The sequence below is a fragment of the Penicillium cosmopolitanum genome (assembly GCF_028827165.1).
Source record: "Penicillium cosmopolitanum strain IBT 29677 chromosome Unknown utg000009l:1.0-9042332.0:1.0-9050551.0, whole genome shotgun sequence".
NCBI classification, from domain to species: Eukaryota; Fungi; Ascomycota; class Eurotiomycetes; order Eurotiales; family Aspergillaceae; genus Penicillium; species Penicillium cosmopolitanum.
Genome location: NW_026622679.1, coordinates 3,739,989 through 3,760,065, shown reverse-complemented (window position 1 = coordinate 3,760,065; position 20,077 = coordinate 3,739,989). Strand labels below are relative to the sequence as shown.

The 20,077-nt window shown below is 49.8% G+C and overlaps 6 protein-coding genes across 6 annotated transcripts; 3 read left to right on the top strand and 3 right to left on the bottom strand.

Annotated features, from left to right (window-relative positions):
* Positions 1 to 96: 96 nt before the first annotated feature.
* On the bottom strand, positions 97 to 1,199 carry N7509_009513 (short chain dehydrogenase/reductase family protein; the record flags this gene model as incomplete). Its single annotated transcript, XM_056634150.1, has 2 exons — positions 97 to 1,103; positions 1,163 to 1,199. 2 exons carry the CDS (start codon positions 1,197 to 1,199, stop codon positions 97 to 99), a joined length of 1,044 nt encoding a protein of 347 aa, XP_056484770.1.
* Positions 1,200 to 2,117: 918 nt separating this feature from the next.
* On the top strand, positions 2,118 to 3,302 carry N7509_009512 (uncharacterized protein; the record flags this gene model as incomplete). Its single annotated transcript, XM_056634149.1, has 2 exons — positions 2,118 to 2,208; positions 2,422 to 3,302. 2 exons carry the CDS (start codon positions 2,118 to 2,120, stop codon positions 3,300 to 3,302), a joined length of 972 nt encoding a protein of 323 aa, XP_056484769.1.
* A 423-nt stretch (positions 3,303 to 3,725) lies between these two features.
* On the bottom strand, positions 3,726 to 4,010 carry N7509_009511 (uncharacterized protein; the record flags this gene model as incomplete). Its single annotated transcript, XM_056634148.1, has 1 exon — positions 3,726 to 4,010. One exon carries the CDS (start codon positions 4,008 to 4,010, stop codon positions 3,726 to 3,728), a length of 285 nt encoding a protein of 94 aa, XP_056484768.1.
* Positions 4,011 to 5,401: 1,391 nt separating this feature from the next.
* On the top strand, positions 5,402 to 7,776 carry N7509_009510 (GMC family oxidoreductase; the record flags this gene model as incomplete). Its single annotated transcript, XM_056634147.1, has 6 exons — positions 5,402 to 5,621; positions 5,690 to 6,059; positions 6,131 to 6,584; positions 6,639 to 6,710; positions 6,786 to 7,152; positions 7,220 to 7,776. 6 exons carry the CDS (start codon positions 5,402 to 5,404, stop codon positions 7,774 to 7,776), a joined length of 2,040 nt encoding a protein of 679 aa, XP_056484767.1.
* Positions 7,777 to 8,539: 763 nt separating this feature from the next.
* On the bottom strand, positions 8,540 to 12,034 carry clcA (putative C6 finger domain protein; the record flags this gene model as incomplete). Its single annotated transcript, XM_056634146.1, has 4 exons — positions 8,540 to 8,762; positions 8,837 to 11,215; positions 11,281 to 11,393; positions 11,477 to 12,034. The coding sequence occupies 4 exons, from the start codon at positions 12,032 to 12,034 to the stop codon at positions 8,540 to 8,542; spliced, it is 3,273 nt and encodes a 1,090-aa protein (XP_056484766.1).
* Positions 12,035 to 15,630: 3,596 nt separating this feature from the next.
* N7509_009508 (uncharacterized protein) lies at positions 15,631 to 15,912 on the top strand (the record flags this gene model as incomplete). Its single annotated transcript, XM_056634145.1, has 1 exon — positions 15,631 to 15,912. One exon carries the CDS (start codon positions 15,631 to 15,633, stop codon positions 15,910 to 15,912), a length of 282 nt encoding a protein of 93 aa, XP_056484765.1.
* Between the last annotated feature and the right edge of the window lie 4,165 nt (positions 15,913 to 20,077).

Sequence of the window (20,077 nt, the reverse complement as noted above, 5' to 3'; positions counted from 1 at the left end):
GTTCAAGTTAGTACATGTGCCACTATGAAGAGTAGTAGTACACAAAATTCACAGATATTGACAATTCCTACCTACTCCCATTCACCACTGTACTACCTACTGACCAGCCCGAACCAACCTTTCCAATCGACACCGCAATCCATGCTGAAGCCACAGTGGATACCCACGAAGACGATGACACAAATAACCCGCCGACCCAGGCACAACCACACTCCCACTCTCCCCACTAAGAACCTGCCTAACAATGCCCCCAGCCACCGTCTCCGGCTCCAACAACGGATTAAACCAAGTATCCTCCGGCGTCAAAACCCCAATAAGCGGCGTCCTCGTAAATCCCTGCGTAACCAACACAGTCCGCACCCGCGGCGCATCATACCTCGTCACCAACTCCGCCGCAAGACCCTCATGAAACGAAATCGCCCCAGCCTTCGAAGCAGAATAATCAACCATATTAGGCGTCGTCGTATATCCCGCCTGTGAAGCAACCGTCACCACCATCCCATGATTCTGCGCAATCATATCAGGCAGAAATTCCTGCGCCAGCCAGTAGTGCGAGAGCGTGTTGACTTCAAACATGCGTCGCGTTGTGGCCTCGGTCGTACCGAGGATCGTTTTACCGGTCAAAATGCCCGCATTATTGATCAGGATCGTCGGCCGACCGAATGAGGCCCGGATCGCGGCGCCAACTTCCTTAATATCCGCCGCGGAAGTGATGTCGCACTTGAAATAGCGCACGCTGTTGGGTAGAGCGGTGTCTGGCGCCGTGATGTCTAGAATGGCAACTTTGATACCGCGCTCCCCGAGCATTTGCGCCACATGTCGGCCGATACCTCCGCTGCCCCCGGTTAGGATGACTACTTCGCGGTTCCAGTCGTAGTGGTCTTTTTGGCCATTGTTGATGGCGCGGTGGTCGAGCCAGGCGCCGAGTCGTCCTAGGATGGCTAGGGTTGCCAGGGCCCGGAGCGCTTTGAGGAGGTGAGGGCGTGACTCAATGATTTCTCGACCCTTGATGGTGTATTGAGCTAGTGCTAGTATTGGGACGATTTTCCAGGGACTCAGGAGTGTTCGGGATATAAGCTTGCCCAGAACGTCTGCCGTAAAGCCTGTGAAGAGTTAGTTCTTCTCTGCTCTTCCCCTGGTGGATGTGGTCGGGCCTGCTTACCTTCATTGGAAAACCACTTCTTTGCTGGCGATGACATGATAAATTAAGTAGTTAGAACAGTGGGGCAATGGTGTACTGGGGCTCTATCGTACTGTCTCACTGCTGAGAGTGGATTGACTATGCTGCAACGCAGACTCGAGGACGTGGGTGTTCGCAGTAAATGAAGCAGCTCCTGCTGATCTGCATGGGGCCGCCATTCTGCGGGGAAGCCGAGGTCCGCGCACAAAAATGCATTTGATCCTGCATTGACTGCATTGACTGCATTGACCGGGGTGAGCTCCGTTATGCATTGATCACAGTCAATTTGGCCTGAGAGGGTTTGCCGCTGTCACGAGTCAGTCAGGGGCTCCTTGACTACCCTCCAGCCCTATGCGCGAGTAATCCCATCTTGGTGACTGCTCAACTTTGCCTAACACATTTCTCAAAGGAACTCTCTTTTTTCATTGTCTGCAATAAGATTATATCCTGAAACCTTTGATCTATATCTAATTTAAGCTTTTTTGTTCTCAGTCGGATTGTTGTTCAAATTCGAAGCTCTTTGTCTTTGCAAGACATCTTCCAGACATTGTTTTATCGGAACTTGTATGAAGCGAACTCGAACTCGAAGATTAACAATCAAATTTTTTGCAAGATAGAGCCTCTTACTTGTAGAATTTCTCTCAACAAACTCATCGACTTCGAGATATAAATATGCCTCAAATAACCTGGATTAGAGATGCATCAAGCTCACTAGCAGCATTCAGTACTCCACCGCGAGTACTAAGGGCTATTTCACCTATTCAACAGCTACCAGCTGTTGGATATAGATAGTCGACTACTCACGCACAGTATTAACTACTATTACTACGCCCATTACTACTATAATTACTACCACTACTACCACCACTACCTACAACACTTCATCATGGCTCGACGCTTGAGCGATGCTATGTTCGATTGCCTGTGCGGATCATGCATGGGAGCTGCCCACCGGGGCATGGATAGAGCCCGTGAAGGTGAGCAAGGCAATGAGGAAGCCAGAGGTGTTGGCGAGGCTATCTTCGATGGTTTGTGTACTGCTTGCACTACCGTTTGTTCTCTTGCCTTTTGCAGATTCGCCCAGCATGAGATTGCAAACCAGACAGGAAATGATAATATTGAACTGCAAGAGATGCCGACAGAGACACAGCGTCAAGCTCAGCAGGCGGCTAGAATTACAGCTGCTTTGAACCCTGCTCCAGGTCAAGGTCCAGCTCCTGTTCCAGCTCCAACTTCACTAGCTCCTATTCCCGAGGAGGAGGAAGAAGATGATGCGGCATCATCTCCTGGTTACACTGGAGCATCTCCTGCCGCCCCTCTGTCAACACCTGTTATCGTCCCATTAGCTGGTCCGTCGACTATCACACCCCCTTTTATGTGGCAGCAACTCCCAGGGTTTCCAGTAGCAGCAGCAGCACCACCACCATCTAGTGGTCCGCTTCAAGCTATGGCAATAACGCCTGATCCCTGGATTCCGAATGCCGAGTATCCTCTCCCATATGGACGACTGCAAGCACATGGGGAGCTGCGACGCCAGTGGATAGATGACCCCGCAGCGCCAAACTGCCCTATTAACCCATCAACACTGACAATCCAACAGGTGGAGGCGAATTTTCCTTATGTGCTACCACCTAGATGTAATGTTATGTGTGAGGATTTCGTGGACCAGGCAAAAGATCTTGGAATAGCGCCGGGCCCAGTATACTGGTCACTTCAGATTCGAGCCCCCAACTTTATTTGGATTGGAGATACTGGTCCAGGTGTGATTGTTATATGTGCCATTCGTCGTACTAGAAACTCGAATGCTTACCAGATTTCTGAATTAACACAGGCCCTTTATACCCGGAACTTCAACATGAATACTTTGCGACATGTTTTTGTTCAACAGGTTGTAAATGCTGAGACAAATCCCTTCGTGAGGAGGGGATTATATACCGGGAATACTCGGCCTGGACTCACATGGCCGAAACAAAAGCCTGAGACCTGGGATTATGATACCCCGGAATATGACGGCCTCTTAGGCTCTCGTATTGGGAAACTCATCGCATACTTGGTCTTGGGTGCATTTCCCGGGGCACTCGTCGCATTACTCGGATCGTTACATGGACAGCCGACCTTCTGAATCACGATAGGCGGCTTCACATTCGGTTTGATATTGAGCCCGTTCCTGCGGCATAGAGATTTGACTTACTAGGCAAGTTGTTTGCATGTTTATTGACTAATTTTGCTTTATTGCGACTGATATTGTTTTATTGAGACCGATAATTTGAGAGAGAAGAAATCAATTGTTTTTGCACTGGAACATGAAAGTGATAAATAGTAAACCCGCAAGTTGAAGATGTGTAGCCTGAGTAGTACCAGTATAAAGCAAAAAGTAAACGATGGACATTCAATCGTAAAAAAAGCATAGCCGAATCCCCCAACAGACTTTGAATAGACGTTGACCCAAGCGAATGACCCCCCCCCCCCGGGCTTTACTCAATCCCAATCATAGAACAATTTGGCCCGTCAATCCCCGCACGAGAAACAGAGGACTCCTGTGTGTCTAGATCATCTTGCTAATCCCTTGACCCAAACACCAACCAAAGAGGGAAACCACGGCAAACCAGACGATCACTTTGGCCCGTGACCCATCCTGCCACTCCTGACGTATCTCTGCCCAGGAGGGCCCCAACCGAAGGAATGGAGATAATTGATTTTCAGTATCTCGCCCGTTATCCGTACTCTTTGATCCCTCGATTGAACTGGAGTGTTTTCCCTTGAGCTCGGTGACGCGGTTGCCATGCTGGATTTGAGCGGGGTCGTCATAGGGTTGTCTGTGGTGGGTCATTTTGACGGGTGTACAAGAGTATAAACCGGTGCTCAATAATGTCAAAACTGCTTTAGCTTTCACGTTGTCTTGCACCTCGCAGAGTTGAATTTGCGATGAGGTGGCCGTCTACGTGGCTGTGTGATTGCATAGCTATGATTGGTTTAAAACCCCTGCAGAAAACTGCCGGTGGTGTGGCGAGGTTGAGGCTAATCTGCAGCTCGGCAGTCGCATTACGAGTATGAAAAAGAATATTTATATACTACATAGTAGAAGACAATCAATCCCAGAGGCAGAATTACTCCTTCCTTTTTAGTATCGGTCAGGATGAGTGTTTCATAATTAAGCATTGATATCATGATTTCCCTGCTGTAGTACCCACCGGCCCGTCGAAAAGTGAAATCAAAAATCGAAAAAAGTGGAGTGTGGCATGTGGCACCGCAAAAGAAACCTGAACAAAGAAAACATCATAAAGCGGAGCATCTAGAATCGGAATTTCCATCCAGGCGGGGCTCTAGACTTCCCTGTTTTTAAGGATGATCAACTAGCGACCTTCCTATCCGTGCGGACCTCGGGGAAGAATCAACCACCGACCGACCAACCCACCAAACCCACTTCCAGCCCACTCAGGCACTCGGTCTCGGTCTCTTCCCTCTGCTGTTCCTGTTCTTAGGCTGGCGATAATGGGCCGACAAAAGGCGGTGGATGGGACATAGCAACACACGGACCTGCCTAGCAACGTGGAGATCCCCCTCTGTGCGACCGTCTACACTTCACTAATTCCAGCACTAATAATTTACTAGTTGCTTCTGCCGAATATTTTCCCGTGGATTTGCCTGCTGTATGTATGTGCATCTACCATTCCCCGATCGATCGTGCTGGGTACCACGCTGAATCGAACCAAATCGGATACCCCTGAAAAATCTGCGATAGAGCCGTGGTTTCGCCATGATATCAAATCCTTACCACGGATTGCGTCAGGTCTGTTTCACCTTATCGAGATCTAATTTGCCCATTGGACGATGATAGCTGGAGATCTTGAATCATAGCCCCCGCCTTGTCTCGGGGGCTTCAGGGCTCGGCCAATATCGTCGCGTGCTGGTCTGGTGGACTACTGCACGACCGCGGAGCGTAACAGCGTCAAGCTACTCGTAGTTTAACCTTGGGAGGAGGGGCTAGGCGTCGGTTGTTTATTTCGATAGCGCAGTTTCTTGGAATCATATTTTTTTTTTCTTTCTTGCTTTCGTTTGCCATTTTTCCATTTCCTGTCGTAGTGCTGTAGATCAGCACTGGCAGCAGCAGTCTACTAATCCAGCCCTCTTCTCTCCTCTCCGACCTACTCGACTGCTCCTCTTTCTTGCCTGTTCGATGTCAACTTTTGCCAATCTTTCTCGCACATCGCCCTCATCATAATGCGTTTGGTGCAGTCTGCTCAGCTTCTCGCGGGCCTTGTCGCGCCTTTCGCGCTCGCATTATCTCCGCGCACGGAGATCGCCGATTCCTACGATTTTGTCGTGATCGGCGGAGGTCAGGCTGGCCTCGTGCTTGGAGGACGTCTGGCAGAAGATACAAACCACACAGTGTTGGTACTGGAATCCGGTGGTAATGGAGATGAATATCGGAATCGAATTGGTAGGTTCAGCTCTGCATAGTACTCCTATACTCCTTACCCTTATCGCGCCATCTAACAACTCATCTAGATACCCCGGCATACTCATATTTCGACTCCCTTTGGACAACACCGTTGAATTGGGGCTTCTACACCGTCGCGCAACCCAATGTAAACGATCGCGAGATCTACTGGCCCCGCGGAAAAGTGCTGGGTGGTAGTTCGGCTATCAATGGGTTGTACATGACTCGGCCGGGCGAGAATGAGATTAACGCGTGGCAGAGTATGCTGGGCGATATGGACGGTGCGGAAAACTGGTCGTGGGACTCTTTCTATTCCGCTATGAAGAAGAGTGAGACTTTCTCGCCGCCAACAGACGATGTCAAAACACAGGCGGATATCACATGGGATTCATCGACTCACGGTGGCGATGGTCCGATCCACGCCTCTTATCCTGGATTGTATGCTCACAAGAACTCCCACATACATTTTTACACCACTGGAGACGAGTGAACCGCTAATTCTACCTCAGCTCATTCGACCAAGTCGGCCAATGGTCAGAAGCCTGTGCAAACATCGGAATCCCCATCTCTGACGATATGTACGGAGGCTCGAACTGGGGCGCAGAAGTCTCGACATCATGCATCAACCCGAGCAATTGGACCCGATCATACAGTCGGACTGGCTATCTTGACCCGCTCCCTGATCGTGGCAACTATGATGTCCTAGCCAACGCGCACGTCACACGCATTATCTTCGATAATTCGTCCAACCTAACCGCCAACGCGGTCGAGTACACGCCTGACAACGGCACGACGAAAAATACCATCAACGTTACCAAGGAAGTCATCTTAGCCGCGGGCTCTGTTGGTAGTCCGGCAGTTCTTCTTCACAGTGGAGTTGGACCGAAGGATGTCCTATCCAGTGCTGGAGTTGATCTTGTCCACGAACTTCCCGGTGTTGGCCAGCATCTCCAGGACCACATCGTACGTGATTTGACTCCTATTACCAAAAGTCAATGCATAACTAACCCCAACCAGAGCGCTACCATAAAATGGACCACAGATGCCGAAACAGCCGGATCAATCTTCTACGACAACGGCAGTGAAAGGGTAAGCCAGCACCACCGCCCTCAATCTATACAATTTGAAATTGCCTCTATCTTAAACAATATCTAACAAACCCAGAACAACCCCCTCTTCCTAACATACATCGACTCAGCCGTCGCCTACGTAAACGCAAGCAACATCTACACGGACACCCTACAATCCGAACTATCAAGCATCCAATCGAAAATGGACTCTTGCGCCCCAAACACCACATACGAAGACACAGTCCTGGAAGGCTACAAAGCCATCTACAACACGACTGCCAAAATCTTCAACAGTCCCACCGGCCTGGTCGAACTACTCTTCATGAACAGTGATGGAAACGGCGACGTCGGCATCACAGCTGCCCTTCAGCATCCTTACTCTCATGGACGGGTTTATATCAATTCATCCGACCCGATGGATTATCCCGTCATTGACCCGAATTATCTTTCCAATTCAGCCGGTACGTTTCAAGTTTCCTCCCCGACTCGGAATACCAAACCTTGAAGTATTAACTAACTCTGATAAAGACACATCAATCCTAACAACATCCCTAAAACTCGCCCGCCGCCTCGGAAACACAACTCCCCTCTCCTCAAATTTCACCTCCGAAACTTCCCCAGGCGCTTCAACCCAATCAGACAGCGACTGGGAAACCTGGATCCGCAAAAACGCCGGAACAGAATACCACCCCTCCTCATCCTGCGCCATGCTCCCAAAATCCCAAGGCGGCGTCGTAGACGCAAACCTCCGCGTCCACGGCCTAAAGAATGTCCGCGTAATTGACGCCAGTGTCCCGCCTATCGCGCTTTCAACGCACCTTATGGCTTCTACGTATGGAGTTGCGGAAATTGGGGCTGCTGTCGTGAGGGAGTACTGGAATGATGGGGTGCAGGGGGCGCAGGTTGCTTTTAGTGGGGGTGGGAGTTTGACGAATTCTTCTGTGGGTGCGAGTGCGAGTGCGAGTGCGACGGGCTCGAAGGGGGTTGAGAAGAATGGGGCAGATGTGAGGATTAGTACTGGTAGCGGTACACTGGTTTGGGGGTTGGCTTTAATGGTTGGAGTTGGTGGCAGGGCTTTTGTTTAGATTCCATGCTTTGCGCTTAGATTAGAAGAGAGAGGCTACTTCAGGCTGTACGTTTGTACTAGTAGTAGTTCTAGCACATACTGATGAATTATGACATGATTTCAATGATCACCTGGGCAATTGGATTTGCTGGACCTCCAGAGATTTATGGTACTACTAGTATAATAGTAGGAGTAGTCAGTAGGTGCGAGTAGAATACATGTAGTCACAAGAGAAAATAGTAATTCGAGAACTGCAAAGCCACTTCGTTCATTGTGGATGATATGGATATGGATATAGATAGATCAAAAATCAAATGGAACACCAGGCCAACCAGAGAAAAGAAATATGCATCGGAGTGAAAAAAGTGGCCGTGGGGGACCAAAGCCCCAGAGTTAACGATCGAAGAAAGAAGAGAAGAGCGATGGATGGTTTATCATGCAAAACAAAGTGATAGCCACACTGGAACTCCCGGGAATCAAGAAGTGCATATATCCGTTAGATAGACCGTAATTGAATCCACTAAATGCAATTTCGCAGCAAATAAAACACAGTCCGCCCTGTCATCCGTCCAGGTAGGATACCAATCCTAACACGCTGGGTGCTGGGTCTTATACCACGCTCGGGGTAGATACCTGGACATAACAAGACAGGGGGATGGGGCTAAAATCCAAAATCCAACAAAAATGTCGTGTTGCGCCAATTGAACACCAACTACCGTGGTCAAGGAAATTTTGGCCAGAATGGGAATATGAATTGTCATCATGAGACTGAGGAGTTTCTCTCAAGGAGTACTGGGTTTCTCCAGCGTGGGGGAATGGTGGAAGATCTTCTTGTAGATTTCCGTCAAGATGCGGGCGTCAGCGCGGAGGGTTGGGGAGATGTGTTCACTGCGCAGGAGGAAGCGGATGGTTCGTTTGAGGAGTACTTTCAGCTCGTCGCGATCGACGAGCTCGGATAGGGTGGACATGTATGTTGCTGACAGGACGAGCAGGTTTCCGAATTGACTAAAATGGAGATTAGTAAGAGTAAGCAGAGACGGGGAGTGTCTGCTTGAGGGATTCGGTTGTTGGAGACTTACGCATGGGCTGTACCAAAGATATTAGTAACCACAAGTCGATTCTTCTCATCCTTAGAGGCAAAGTTCGAGTCCAAGGTGAATGGATCCTCCATACGGTGGCCCTCTAGTGGGTCCTGCATGTTCTTGTACGGCTCCTCTTTAAATGATGCGTTGCTGAGTGCCTCAAACGGATCCTCGATGCCGTCGAAGGCCTTTGTACTAAGAATGGCAGAGTCCACGCAGACCTTGCAGGCACGTCGAAGTTTGGAAGGGAGGTCTCGCAAGTTGACGGTCGGTGGCGTCCAACCATTCGGGAAGGCAGCAGCAGGGTTGCTTGAGACTGTACCGATGTCGCTGAGCATCCGTGTCATATTCTGTGCCCGGTTGGAGGTATTGGTTATAGAAGGAGACATTTGCTGTGGCTGTGAATTGCCTACTGATCCCGTGGGGGAATCCACAGCAGACGTTTGACCCACCGCATCCACACGCGCACCAGATCCGCCATAATGGAGAGCATGGTATAATAGCGGTCTGTGAATGATGTACCGAGCTCCGTAATACTTAGCTCGCATTCGAGCTGCATTGATCTCCTTCGCAGGTGGATCCTCGTCTTTCCAGATCATAATATCGGGAAGGCTGAAACGCCAGAGATCCAGATTCTGACTAAGAGCTTCTTGGACGCTGGATGACCACCGAGATTGACCTTCCTTTTCAACTTTGTAAAGATCCGTATGGACACGGTTGAGAACTTTGCGGAGATGAATCTGGGCTGAATAGAACATCATCATCAAAACATGAGGATCTTTCATGTCGTTCGGCATGGGTATGATCGTCCACCTTCCTTTCGGAAGAGGGATCATAGACTCGGAGCGGGATATGCCACTGGCGGGAATATCCAATTCTGCCAGAAGATCACTCTCCAACTGCAAACAAGTCCAATACACAAAGTTAAAGAGGTCCTGTGTTGGACCTCCTTCCAGTGCTTTGTACTCCTTCGAAGCAACAAGAACTTGGCACGCCCAAGCAGCCTTATGAATATGGCTATGGCTTGAGAATGGGTGTGCTAGCTGTCCAGCATAGATACCCGCAAGCAGGTTCGCTTGGACATGCTCCAGATGGATACCAGAGTGAAGTAATGCCAGGGATTGTATGGCATATCCATACAAGGCTAGCCCTGGGATCACCTGGTAGTTCTTAGGTTGGCTATCCTGGATGGTAGACCGTCTTCTCGGCGCTTTGTCGGGGCGTGACTCTGTTGCTGAGGATGGGAAAGAATGACTACCCGCCTCAAATGGGGCGTAGAAAGAGGTATTCGATGGGAGCGCGGAGTCTGAGTTTGCGGGAGAAAGGAAACCATTGATCGTGTTGGTGCCATTGGCGGGGGTTGGGATGGTTTGCCTTGGACCGGGAATGAATTGCTGTCGGTAATCAGGTTCCTTCTCCATCACAGGTCCCGGGAGTGGAGACTTGGTCTCGCAAATGGCGCCGACGGCAAGGGTCAGTAAAACAATCGCACAATCTATGTTCAATCCCACAGGTGGCTTTGTTGAACCATCCCTGCCACTGCCATCCACATCCTCGACTGAGCGCTTGCGCTTCTTCTCACGGCAAAGTGAGTTAGCATCGGTAGGGCAATAGCACCGGATAAACGCCTCCACTTTGAGTTCGAGCTCTCTCTGGTCGAGGAAAGGATGCAGCAGGTGCATCTGGTTGAGATAGCTATGGAAGTAGCGTTTGACAGTTTTCCCATCCAACCGCAGCAAACCAAATCGAGAAATATCTGCGTCCGAGTCTTGTAATGCTGAGCCTGCCCAGCTTGGTAATCCGGATTGCATGTGAGCGTTCAGGTCTCCATTCGACGGTGTGCTTTGGTTCCACGGCAAGAATGAGCCATCGGCCGAGAAGGAGTCTTCGCCGCGATCAAAGATACTGGTAACACCACGCTGTCCTTCCAACCCCATCACATAGTCCTTATCATAGTCGTGGGGGTTAAGCAACTTCTTGATTGAAGGCCACATCAACAACTTGTGAGCCGCGGTCGTATGTTCCAGCGGAATTGAAAGCTCGCCCTCATTATCCCCCTTCATTCCCGTTTCATCGAAACTGACGGTAGCTGGGTCCAACCTCTGCTGCTGTCCATAAGGACTCTTCTCAGTCATCGGATCCATCGGCGCTAAGACCTGCGATTCCATCTTCACCGGAAGCTCACGAGCTGGGGCTGGGATAGCTGATTGACTTAATCGATTTTGATCGGGCACGGCTGAGCCATGTCCGCTGATAAGTCGCGAGAGAAGGTTGGCGTTGTGTTCCTGTTCGTTATGAATTCTCTTGAGGTCTTGTAAGACCTCATCCTTAAAATGCATGAGCTGGGTCATGATAGGCTGGATGGATTTCTCCTGTCTGATCTTGGGGTCAGTATTTTGGATTACTCGACTCCATATCATTTTCCAGCAGGAGAGACAGACTTGTGAGTTGGCACTTCTTTGTAGACACACTTCAACCCATTTTCCTTGCAATGACTACATTCTGGGCGTCCCTCGTCGCACTTGGCTTTCCTCGCTCGACATTGATCACATGCCTGTCAGACATCGTTAGTCAATCTTACGCACGAAGGATGCGTATACGTGTATAATCCTCCAATACACATGTCGTTAAACATACTTGTTGCGCTCTGGCTGCCTTGCGCTGGCGCAGTCCATAGGCCGCGCTCTGATAATAGTCGGGGCCGTAAGGTGCAGGGGTAGAAGCGGAAACTGGAGCAGGAGACATAAACTGCGAGGGCGGGGGCAGAGGACCGGAAGTAGGTGTCGTCTCGCCCGGACCGGGAGGTTCTGGTTGATAGCCTATCCGCGGCGCACGGTACTCTGGCGGGGCGGAATGCGGCGAGGCTTCGTGGGGGGCTCCGTTCATAGGGGGACGAAAAGGATGTTGCGAGGCGTGAGGGTCAGGGCCGGCTGACCCTGGCAAGCTGCCGGGGCGACTGTAGGGACCATCGAGGTGTAACTGTGGCAGTTCGCGGCCATGCATGGCAGGGTAGTTTGGCGGTGGGAGGGTAGCCTGGGTGGTGGGGGGACGGCGTTCCGGAGCGGGAGCATGGGGATGGGCGTGAGGGTGAGCATGACTGTCATAATGCGGCGCATATGGAGGCCGCCAGGCAGAGCCAGGTTCATAGGCATGCGGGACCGGGGGCGGACCATGATGCCCCTCGGGCGGCGGCATGCGACTCATCGGAGGAGGGTGAAGTCCGCGTCGGAACGGGATCGCGAGAGCTCTTGGAGACGGGGTCAGTACAAACAGGATCAGAGAAGGATAGGATAGGACGGGATATGAAAGGAAGCGCGTCAATATACCGATGAGAAGCCGTGCAACTAGACCGAGGTCATGTATTAACAAGGAGACAAAAAATTTAAAAAGGCGCCGAGATTTAAAAGGACATGGCGAGTCGCGGTAGGATTCGAGGGGGAGAAAAAGGAACCGGGTTGGAGTCGGGGTTGGAGTCGGAGATGGAGGGAAAAGTACAGCGCGCGTTGGTGAAAGGAACGTAGTCGCCAAGGTAGGTCAGGTAAGCTCAGCAGGCAGGCTGCAGCGACCAGGAAGAAGGAATAAGTATTGTCTGGAATAGGGCCGCCACAAAAATGAGAGGGTAAACGGACGCGCCGATGGAGAAGCTCTGAGGGGGGTTGGGTGGAGCGACTAGAACAAAGAAATAATCAGATGCGGCGAAGATCGGACCAGGGACCCATGTCGAGGGGGGGGGGGGAAGTTGAGATGGAATGGGTAAAAGAGAGGGAGAGATGAAGTGGAAGAGATGTGGAGGAAGTGAAGTGTGAGATGGGAGAGAAGAGGAAGAAGAAGAAGAAGCCGCGTATCAGATAGATCGTGCAAGAAGAAGTCGACTGGTCTGAATGTGCAATGACAATGGAGGGGAAGGAACGATGGAACGATGGACAGAGTGACAGTGACAGTATAGGGTATGGTACGGAGTATATGGTATGGTATGGTGTATGGTGTATGGTAACTTACAGTATGTACAGTATTGGTATGGATACGATGATACCCAATGCTGCCAGGGTTGACACTGTCGAGTTAGGGCTGGGCAGGCTGGCCATGTTATATCACAGCCTGTTATGATTACATATCCCCATTCTACTTTGCCTCCCGTCTCTTTCATGAGGTGACAGGTCGGTTTGCTTTCTTTTGGAATGAACGAGTGGGTCATGCTGATCAGAGTGTGTTCATGTTCATGTCCACTGGAGTGCAGAGTGCTAGTTAGCACTATGAGTGCAGGTATTCATACAGCTCACGCTCACAGCATTCACATTATGTTCTACTCTGCTGTCTACTGTTCTATTCTACAGAGTTATGGACTAGTTCTGAGTATGAGACACTATTCCATCAACGGAATACTCCGAGTCCTCCGTCCTCAAGCCGATCCTGATCCGTCTCCACTAACACCACACTACGCGAAAAAGAGGCAAAGTCCGGGCAGGGATCGCTCCCCAGCACCCAATCCTCGGGAAATCTTAACTACCACGCGTCCAATGCTGTCCATCCTTTCTTCTCTGTCTCCGATCTCCTCTCGATCTACTCCGTACACCGTACGGAGTACGGAGTACGAATACCCCAAGTGCCTCCTTCCCTCGATTGACCTCTCGCCGCGCACTTAAACTTTGATCTCGGCAGCTCAACTTGCAAGGGGTACCAGACAATCGCCGCCTTCGAACTCTATTGCATTATTGCCAGTGCCGTCCAAGGTGGATACGACTCTCTGGATTCGCGTTCGAGAAGACTCCGGAGCCCGAGGATCCCGCGCCGCGAAAGGGAGAACAGTTCCGGTCGCCCCAGGACTCTGGTCCTCCGGTAGATCAATGATCATGGGCTGACCCGGAATAGTGGTTAACATGCGCTCGTTGACAACGCGTGTTAACAAGGCGGGAATATGTACGGAGTACATTAAATTCCAAAGAGATAAATGGCAAAGATCGGATTCAAAGTACGGGTAATTCAGTTACCCACCCCTTCCACGTCCCATCATGATCCACGGTAGCATCAGGGGACTCCCGTTGTCTCGTCCATGGGACAAGCACGGGAATAGCCAGGCTCCACCGTGGAAATTGGAGAGATGAGAAATGTCCACCCGTTTTTCAGTCTGACACGGGTCCATTGTTTCTAGTGGGGTTATATCTGGAGTTCAATCGATGCATATGTAGTAGTTACGAGTACGAGTACTAGTATCAGTTAAAACCGTACTCGATAGATTGACTTTGAACCTACGTACTAGGTTTCTCAGTAGATAGATTAACTAGATTAATTCCAAGGTTATTCATTCCCTACGATTCGTCCACTGTTCCAAACACAAACCAAATGACCCCGATCCTGAAGGAATGACTTCATCACCAGCCACGGGCCCGAGTGGCACCCGCTTCACTCACCGTCATTGGTTCCCTGATGCTCCCGACCGGCAAATGATATCAGACACGGAAACCAACTGTCCAACGATCATGAATGTCTCATTCCAGAAAAACCTGCCGGAGACTCGCGGGCGATCCCACACCACACCGCCGAAATGATTACTGTAGAAAAGGGCAAGCCTTCGAGGGGGATAAACCTTGGAAGCCAGGACGCAACTGTGGTACAAGCTCCCGTCCCCGTCTGTCCGGCACATTCATGGCCGTTGAGGGTTGTACAGAAAGCAGTTGAAAGAACGATAGTGCCGCGCTAGTAGAAGCATTGCTCTGTTCTATTCGTCTTTTCATTGCTTTTTTTTGTTTGGACCGACCGTTTTCGCCTGTCGCGGCGCAGATAGAGATTACATTATCCTGTCATCTGAGCAGTTTTGCAAACTTTCCGCCTCGGCGGGCCCGGGACGGAATGAAAGTGGAATCAGTGTGGAGTCGAAGGCGAGCCCGATGGAGCGGTTAGTTACAGTACTCCGTGCAATAGTTCAAGTTCCAATTCAGGTTCACCTGTTCAAGTTTTAGTTCCAGCTCCAGTTCTGACCCGACTCGATGGCCTAAATTTCTTGCCGTCGGGTCGGGGCTCAGCCAACGGGCAATTTAGTTCGACCGGGGTACACTTCCATAGTACACTCCATACGGAGCATAATTCAGAGATGCTCCGTATATTCCGTAGGAAGCAGCAAAAGAAAATAACAAAAAAGCAAATTCCAAATTCCAAATTCAATACTCCATCTTTTGCATACTTACTGATCTACCACTCTTCGGGTCCGAATTATCTCCAGATCTCCATTCTTGATGTGAGGCGCGGGTTTTATTGGGCAAATCGAATCACAAATTATCGATTCTTCGAAGGGGAAGAGGAAGCCAGAATCAGAGTCAGAGTTAGAGTCAGAGCGTCACGTACAATACATATTGACATGCATACAGACACAAGAGTGAAACATCAAAACATCCCCTCTCCTTTGCCCCCCCTCCAGGTCCCATCGAAATCTTCCACGCCCCCATTCTCATCAAGTTAGTATGTAAAGTACTCCGTACTCTCGTATCTACCCAGTTCCTTGGGTCCGGTTGGGCGCATTCTGCCCGACATGAACAGGTCGTTGGGCCACCACCCAACTCTATATAGAGGGGTCTATACAAAGCCATCTGGCCGACTTTCCAACCCAACCAGGGCTTCCCGCCCCCATTCACCATTTAGACTGTAGACGATCCATTAATTAACCCTCGCCCCACAAAAGTAAATTGAAAGACATTATTCGAAATCGACCACTCATGTGCGTTTGTTAATGCATCCTTCAGGGCGGGGCACGGTGCGGCACGGCGCGTCCTCTCCTATCCTGATATGTCCTGCTGGCAATGGCGATCAACCAGGTGAATATCCAACGCGCAATCTTCCCAATAATCTCATATGTCGCTCCGCACGCCATGCATGAAACACTCCCCAAGGCACAGATTTCTAGTGACGATAGAGTTTGGGAGATGACTGATGCGCACATGCAAGGGGGTGGCTATTTTGACAAGGAACAGGACTTGGAGTACTCCAAGGCCACACAGGCAGCTCCTACGAACAATTGTATTGGTTTGAGCTGGACCGGGACTGGACTGTATTGGACTGGATTCCTGGTGCCTGGATTTTAACATCGTGCGTATCGAAAGTATGTCTGTATCTACGCGACGATAGGCCAACACTCACTTTCAAGGTTCAAGTTCACTTGACATGTTCTGTTTACATCTCGGTCGTCGCGATTAATGGGCGCATGATCGCATTCGCGCAGGACCCCGGAATCAAGATATGCAAGACAATGCCCATGTATGTACATACATATGAGAGCCCTTTCCCCTTCCCTCCTCCCACGCCCGTCCAATGAATGGCAGTCGTGGGGTTCACGGGACTAGTGGAATGCCTCCATATGGAGAAGATGATCTCCTTTCCCCCTTGTCTGGTCTGGTATCTATCTACAGTATCTACGGAATATCCATCCATCCATTCGTACCCGGTTGGCGTCGGCTAGATAGTTAGTTCGTTGTCTTTGCAGACGGTAAATCCCAGGATGAAGCGTATGAGAGCTCGACTGCATTGGATACTAACCAAACTCGCGCTCTCATGCTCCAAGCTCTGACCAGTATACTGTACTTACATATTTACTCCGTAGTATAACTAGATCAGGCAGAATACGACTCGACTATTGACAATCAACGCGGCTGCGGCTGCGGCTGATGCAGATTTTTACCGGTCGCAGATGGGGATACATCCAGTTCTGTGGAGATCGAGCAGGGCGGCTGACTGTCTGACAAATTCTTGGAAAAGGATGTCTTGTGAATAGGGGGAGAGTATTCACTGGAATGCATTTTTTGACAGAAGGTGGCTGGCTCAATACACCAGTTGTCAAACGAGTAGTCAGGCGTAGTGTGTACTGTAGCATTGAAGAAAGACCAAACACCATCAACCTCCACTTTTTCCAGATGCCAGTGGTGTTGATCAAGGAGTGGACAACTGGTCAATATTCCTCGGAGGAATCTCGGATTTGAATCTCCCTCCATGTGTATCGGCTCTCCAGGGCTGTCGTGCAAAGAATGCTGGGGTGGAACTGGCCCATACTCTCCACATATGTACACCATCCGCTCTGGTATGGGCAACGCATTTCGCATATCTCCTCTGGATGAGCCAGCCAATACGCGACCCAGTCGCCAACCAGATGACCATATGTATTCGCCGACAAATGTACAAGGATTAACATATTCATCGGCGATGAAGTGCGTTGATTCGTGCGCCACGAATGGATCAGATGCGAGGCCGAGCGTAGACCGAGCTGAAAATAGTCGCACGGTTGATCTACGGACTCGAGCACCCCCAATACCCCAATACCCTCTCGCAAAGCGCGCCTCTCTCATCTCAGCTTGTGTCAGTCAGCCAATGACAGCGGTATCAACGGCGAGTTCACCGTTCTGGTGGATTTCGCATGGATGAAAACTGAAAACCGAAAAGACAAACAAAAACCAAAAAAAAAAACAACCCTCCCCCCCCCCTGGTCTGTGCCTATGTCTGTCCTTGCGGGAACCATGATCCACACATGGAGCTCCAGCTGGCAGCTCCCAGCTGAAAAGCAATGAGAAGTTGAAAGCTCTGGCCATGGGGTTGGTTATTGATTACTGATTAATACTGTTACGGCAGTCTCCGACCTCGAACGAATGTCTGTATTGTCTGTGTTGAAATACGATTTCAACCCCACACAGAAATGTGATCTATACACGTTGCACAGCGCAGGAACTCACCCACCCTGGGTGGCTGGAACCCTGACACTTGTTTGTTTGTTTCGGTATCTTCTCGCCACCTGAATTTGATACGTCGCACGATATTGATATGACACCCGCACGACACATCTTTGGTGTCCTGTATGTATGTACATACATCCAGTACAGACGTACTCAATTTACATACATACAGCAGGCGGAGACCCGAAGAGCACGTCCTCCACGTGGGATATCGGTTCCATGTGGTTTGGACTTGCATTTCTTCCCATGGAAGGGTCCTTTAGCGGTCTGATATCGTCTGCGCTCGATTGCTACAGTACCAAATTTATCTCTGAACCGTGGCTATTCTTTGAGCCTGCTACTCGTATTTGAGACTTCTGCTGTACCGGTCGGCTGGGACCCTTCCAAGCCTTGTGAAAACAAAGTCATTCAAATTAGGCTTTTTGCATATGGAGTGAGGCTCCCCTTACGCTGGCATCCATCCCCATCCATGCCCCCTTGACCAAAGTGCGATAACAACCCCGGCGAAAACAAACCAAGATAAAGGGATCCATGTACATTTACGGAGTCTCGCAGGAACGGATGGTCTGTTCCCAGTATGCAAGGGAATTCAGGATTTTGGGTTGCTGGGCCTCCCAGCAACTCAATCGGGGATCTTGCATTGCGCCCTGTTGGTGAGATGTGAATATCCGATCCCACGATTGTCCCGGTGCAGATTCGTCACGGAAAAGTAAAACTTCCATATCTGGTCTATCTGGTCGTATTTCGAATCATCACTTGCGTTTAGGGAAATAACTGGAAGGCAAAGAAAAGAAGAAAAGAAGAAAAAAGAAAGTAAAAAAGAATAACTTCCAAGGTTGCCAGTATGAAGATCCCGACCAGAGTGAGCTCTGTCTAAACTGTAAGAACTATAATAGAGTAATTTTTTCCACACCGATTTTTTCTTCTATCCAATCCATCGACTTCTCCAGATTCCCTTGCCGAAGTGGGAATAGGGTGAGTTTTGTTCCAAAGTTAAACTGGTTTGGGTGTAGTCCACCCACACCACCCACGCCCAAATCCCGTCCCTCGGGAACGCTGCAGATGATTCACGCAAGTCATTGCCGTGAACTGCAGTCACTTTTTTGTGTTGCTAGAACGAGGATTCTGCATTGTATTTGTTGATATCAGTTTGAACAAGAATTTGGCTGTCGGATTTACTTTTACCCCTCCAATCTCTTGCTCTGATCTTAACGGGCTGTCCTGTTTTCCCCCTCCCAGCACACTGGATCTGTGCGACCCGTTACTGGAAGGTGGAAAGCGCAAAAGTACGAACTATCCTACTTTGGATAATTTGGTCCCCGTGAAGCCCGGTTATCGTAATTTCAGTCACTATATGGAGGGACCTTTGTATGATTTCATAAAGTCTAAGCACCGAGATCCGCATTTTCTTCTTGTGTTGGAGGCTATCATTGGGTGTTTGAAATGTACCACAGTTGATCATTCCTTGATTGTAATATATACGAGACATGGCAACTTCAAGTTCAATATTGACCATGACTTACTGGAGATGAACTAATGGTTCGCTTCCATTCTAAACTAAATTCTAAACTCAGCTGTTTGTCATGGTATCGGTCAAAATCTCGGCAGTTCGATCGGATGTTCGTGTAATGTGATAACCACGCGTGGCATAGCATTCGGCTATTGACATTCAGCTTCAGGAGCTGGAAAAATATAGCAAACATTATTCCAAGTTTCTTAATTTGTTCTCCTGCATTCTGGATAGCTGCCGGGATCTCCTTCAAGACAAGACTGGCAATAGAACAGTTGATATACATATTCCCAGGTGTCCCGAGGCCAAGGAGAAACCATCTGCAAAAAAAAGCAAGTCTTCGACACGGTCTCGTGGCCCAGAATATACTAGTTATTAGGGAATAATAATGACCTCAAATCGTCATCTTAAAGACTTCAAGACTTTCCAACTACCCGACTCTCGCGGTCACTACCTACAGTGCTTGTACAAATTTCTAGCCGAGGGGCCCGAGACACGGGGGCTTTCCTACTATGTAGTCCTACTACAATGACGATTGTAGAAACTCAGCAAACATCCATGGATATAATGAGCCATATGGTTACTTAATCATTTGCACTGTACGCTCTTCCATAGACTCACCCGGCACTCGTACATGCACAACTCCCTCACTTCATCATTCATCATTCGATCCCCTCACTCCACCTCCGCTCGACCTGCAGAAAACTCCCTCACAGCCCGATCCTTGGATGCCAGTTGATATCACAATACATGCATTCCAAGTGGCTGCATCAACCCACCTCAAAGATCTCACCAGCGCTCGCCTAAGCGATCTACCATACATGTGGCGGTCGCATGCCAGTGTCTCGATAGGTACGCAAAACACAGCGCTCATGTACATCTGCATGTACACACCCGATCCAGGGACATCAAAACCGGGAAAAAGGCAGCCCCAGACCGCAGACCGCTCGTCTGGATAAGCGAACCCCATAAACTGGAAAGTTACGGGGGGAGAAGTCGGATCTGCTGAGGTAGACTGCA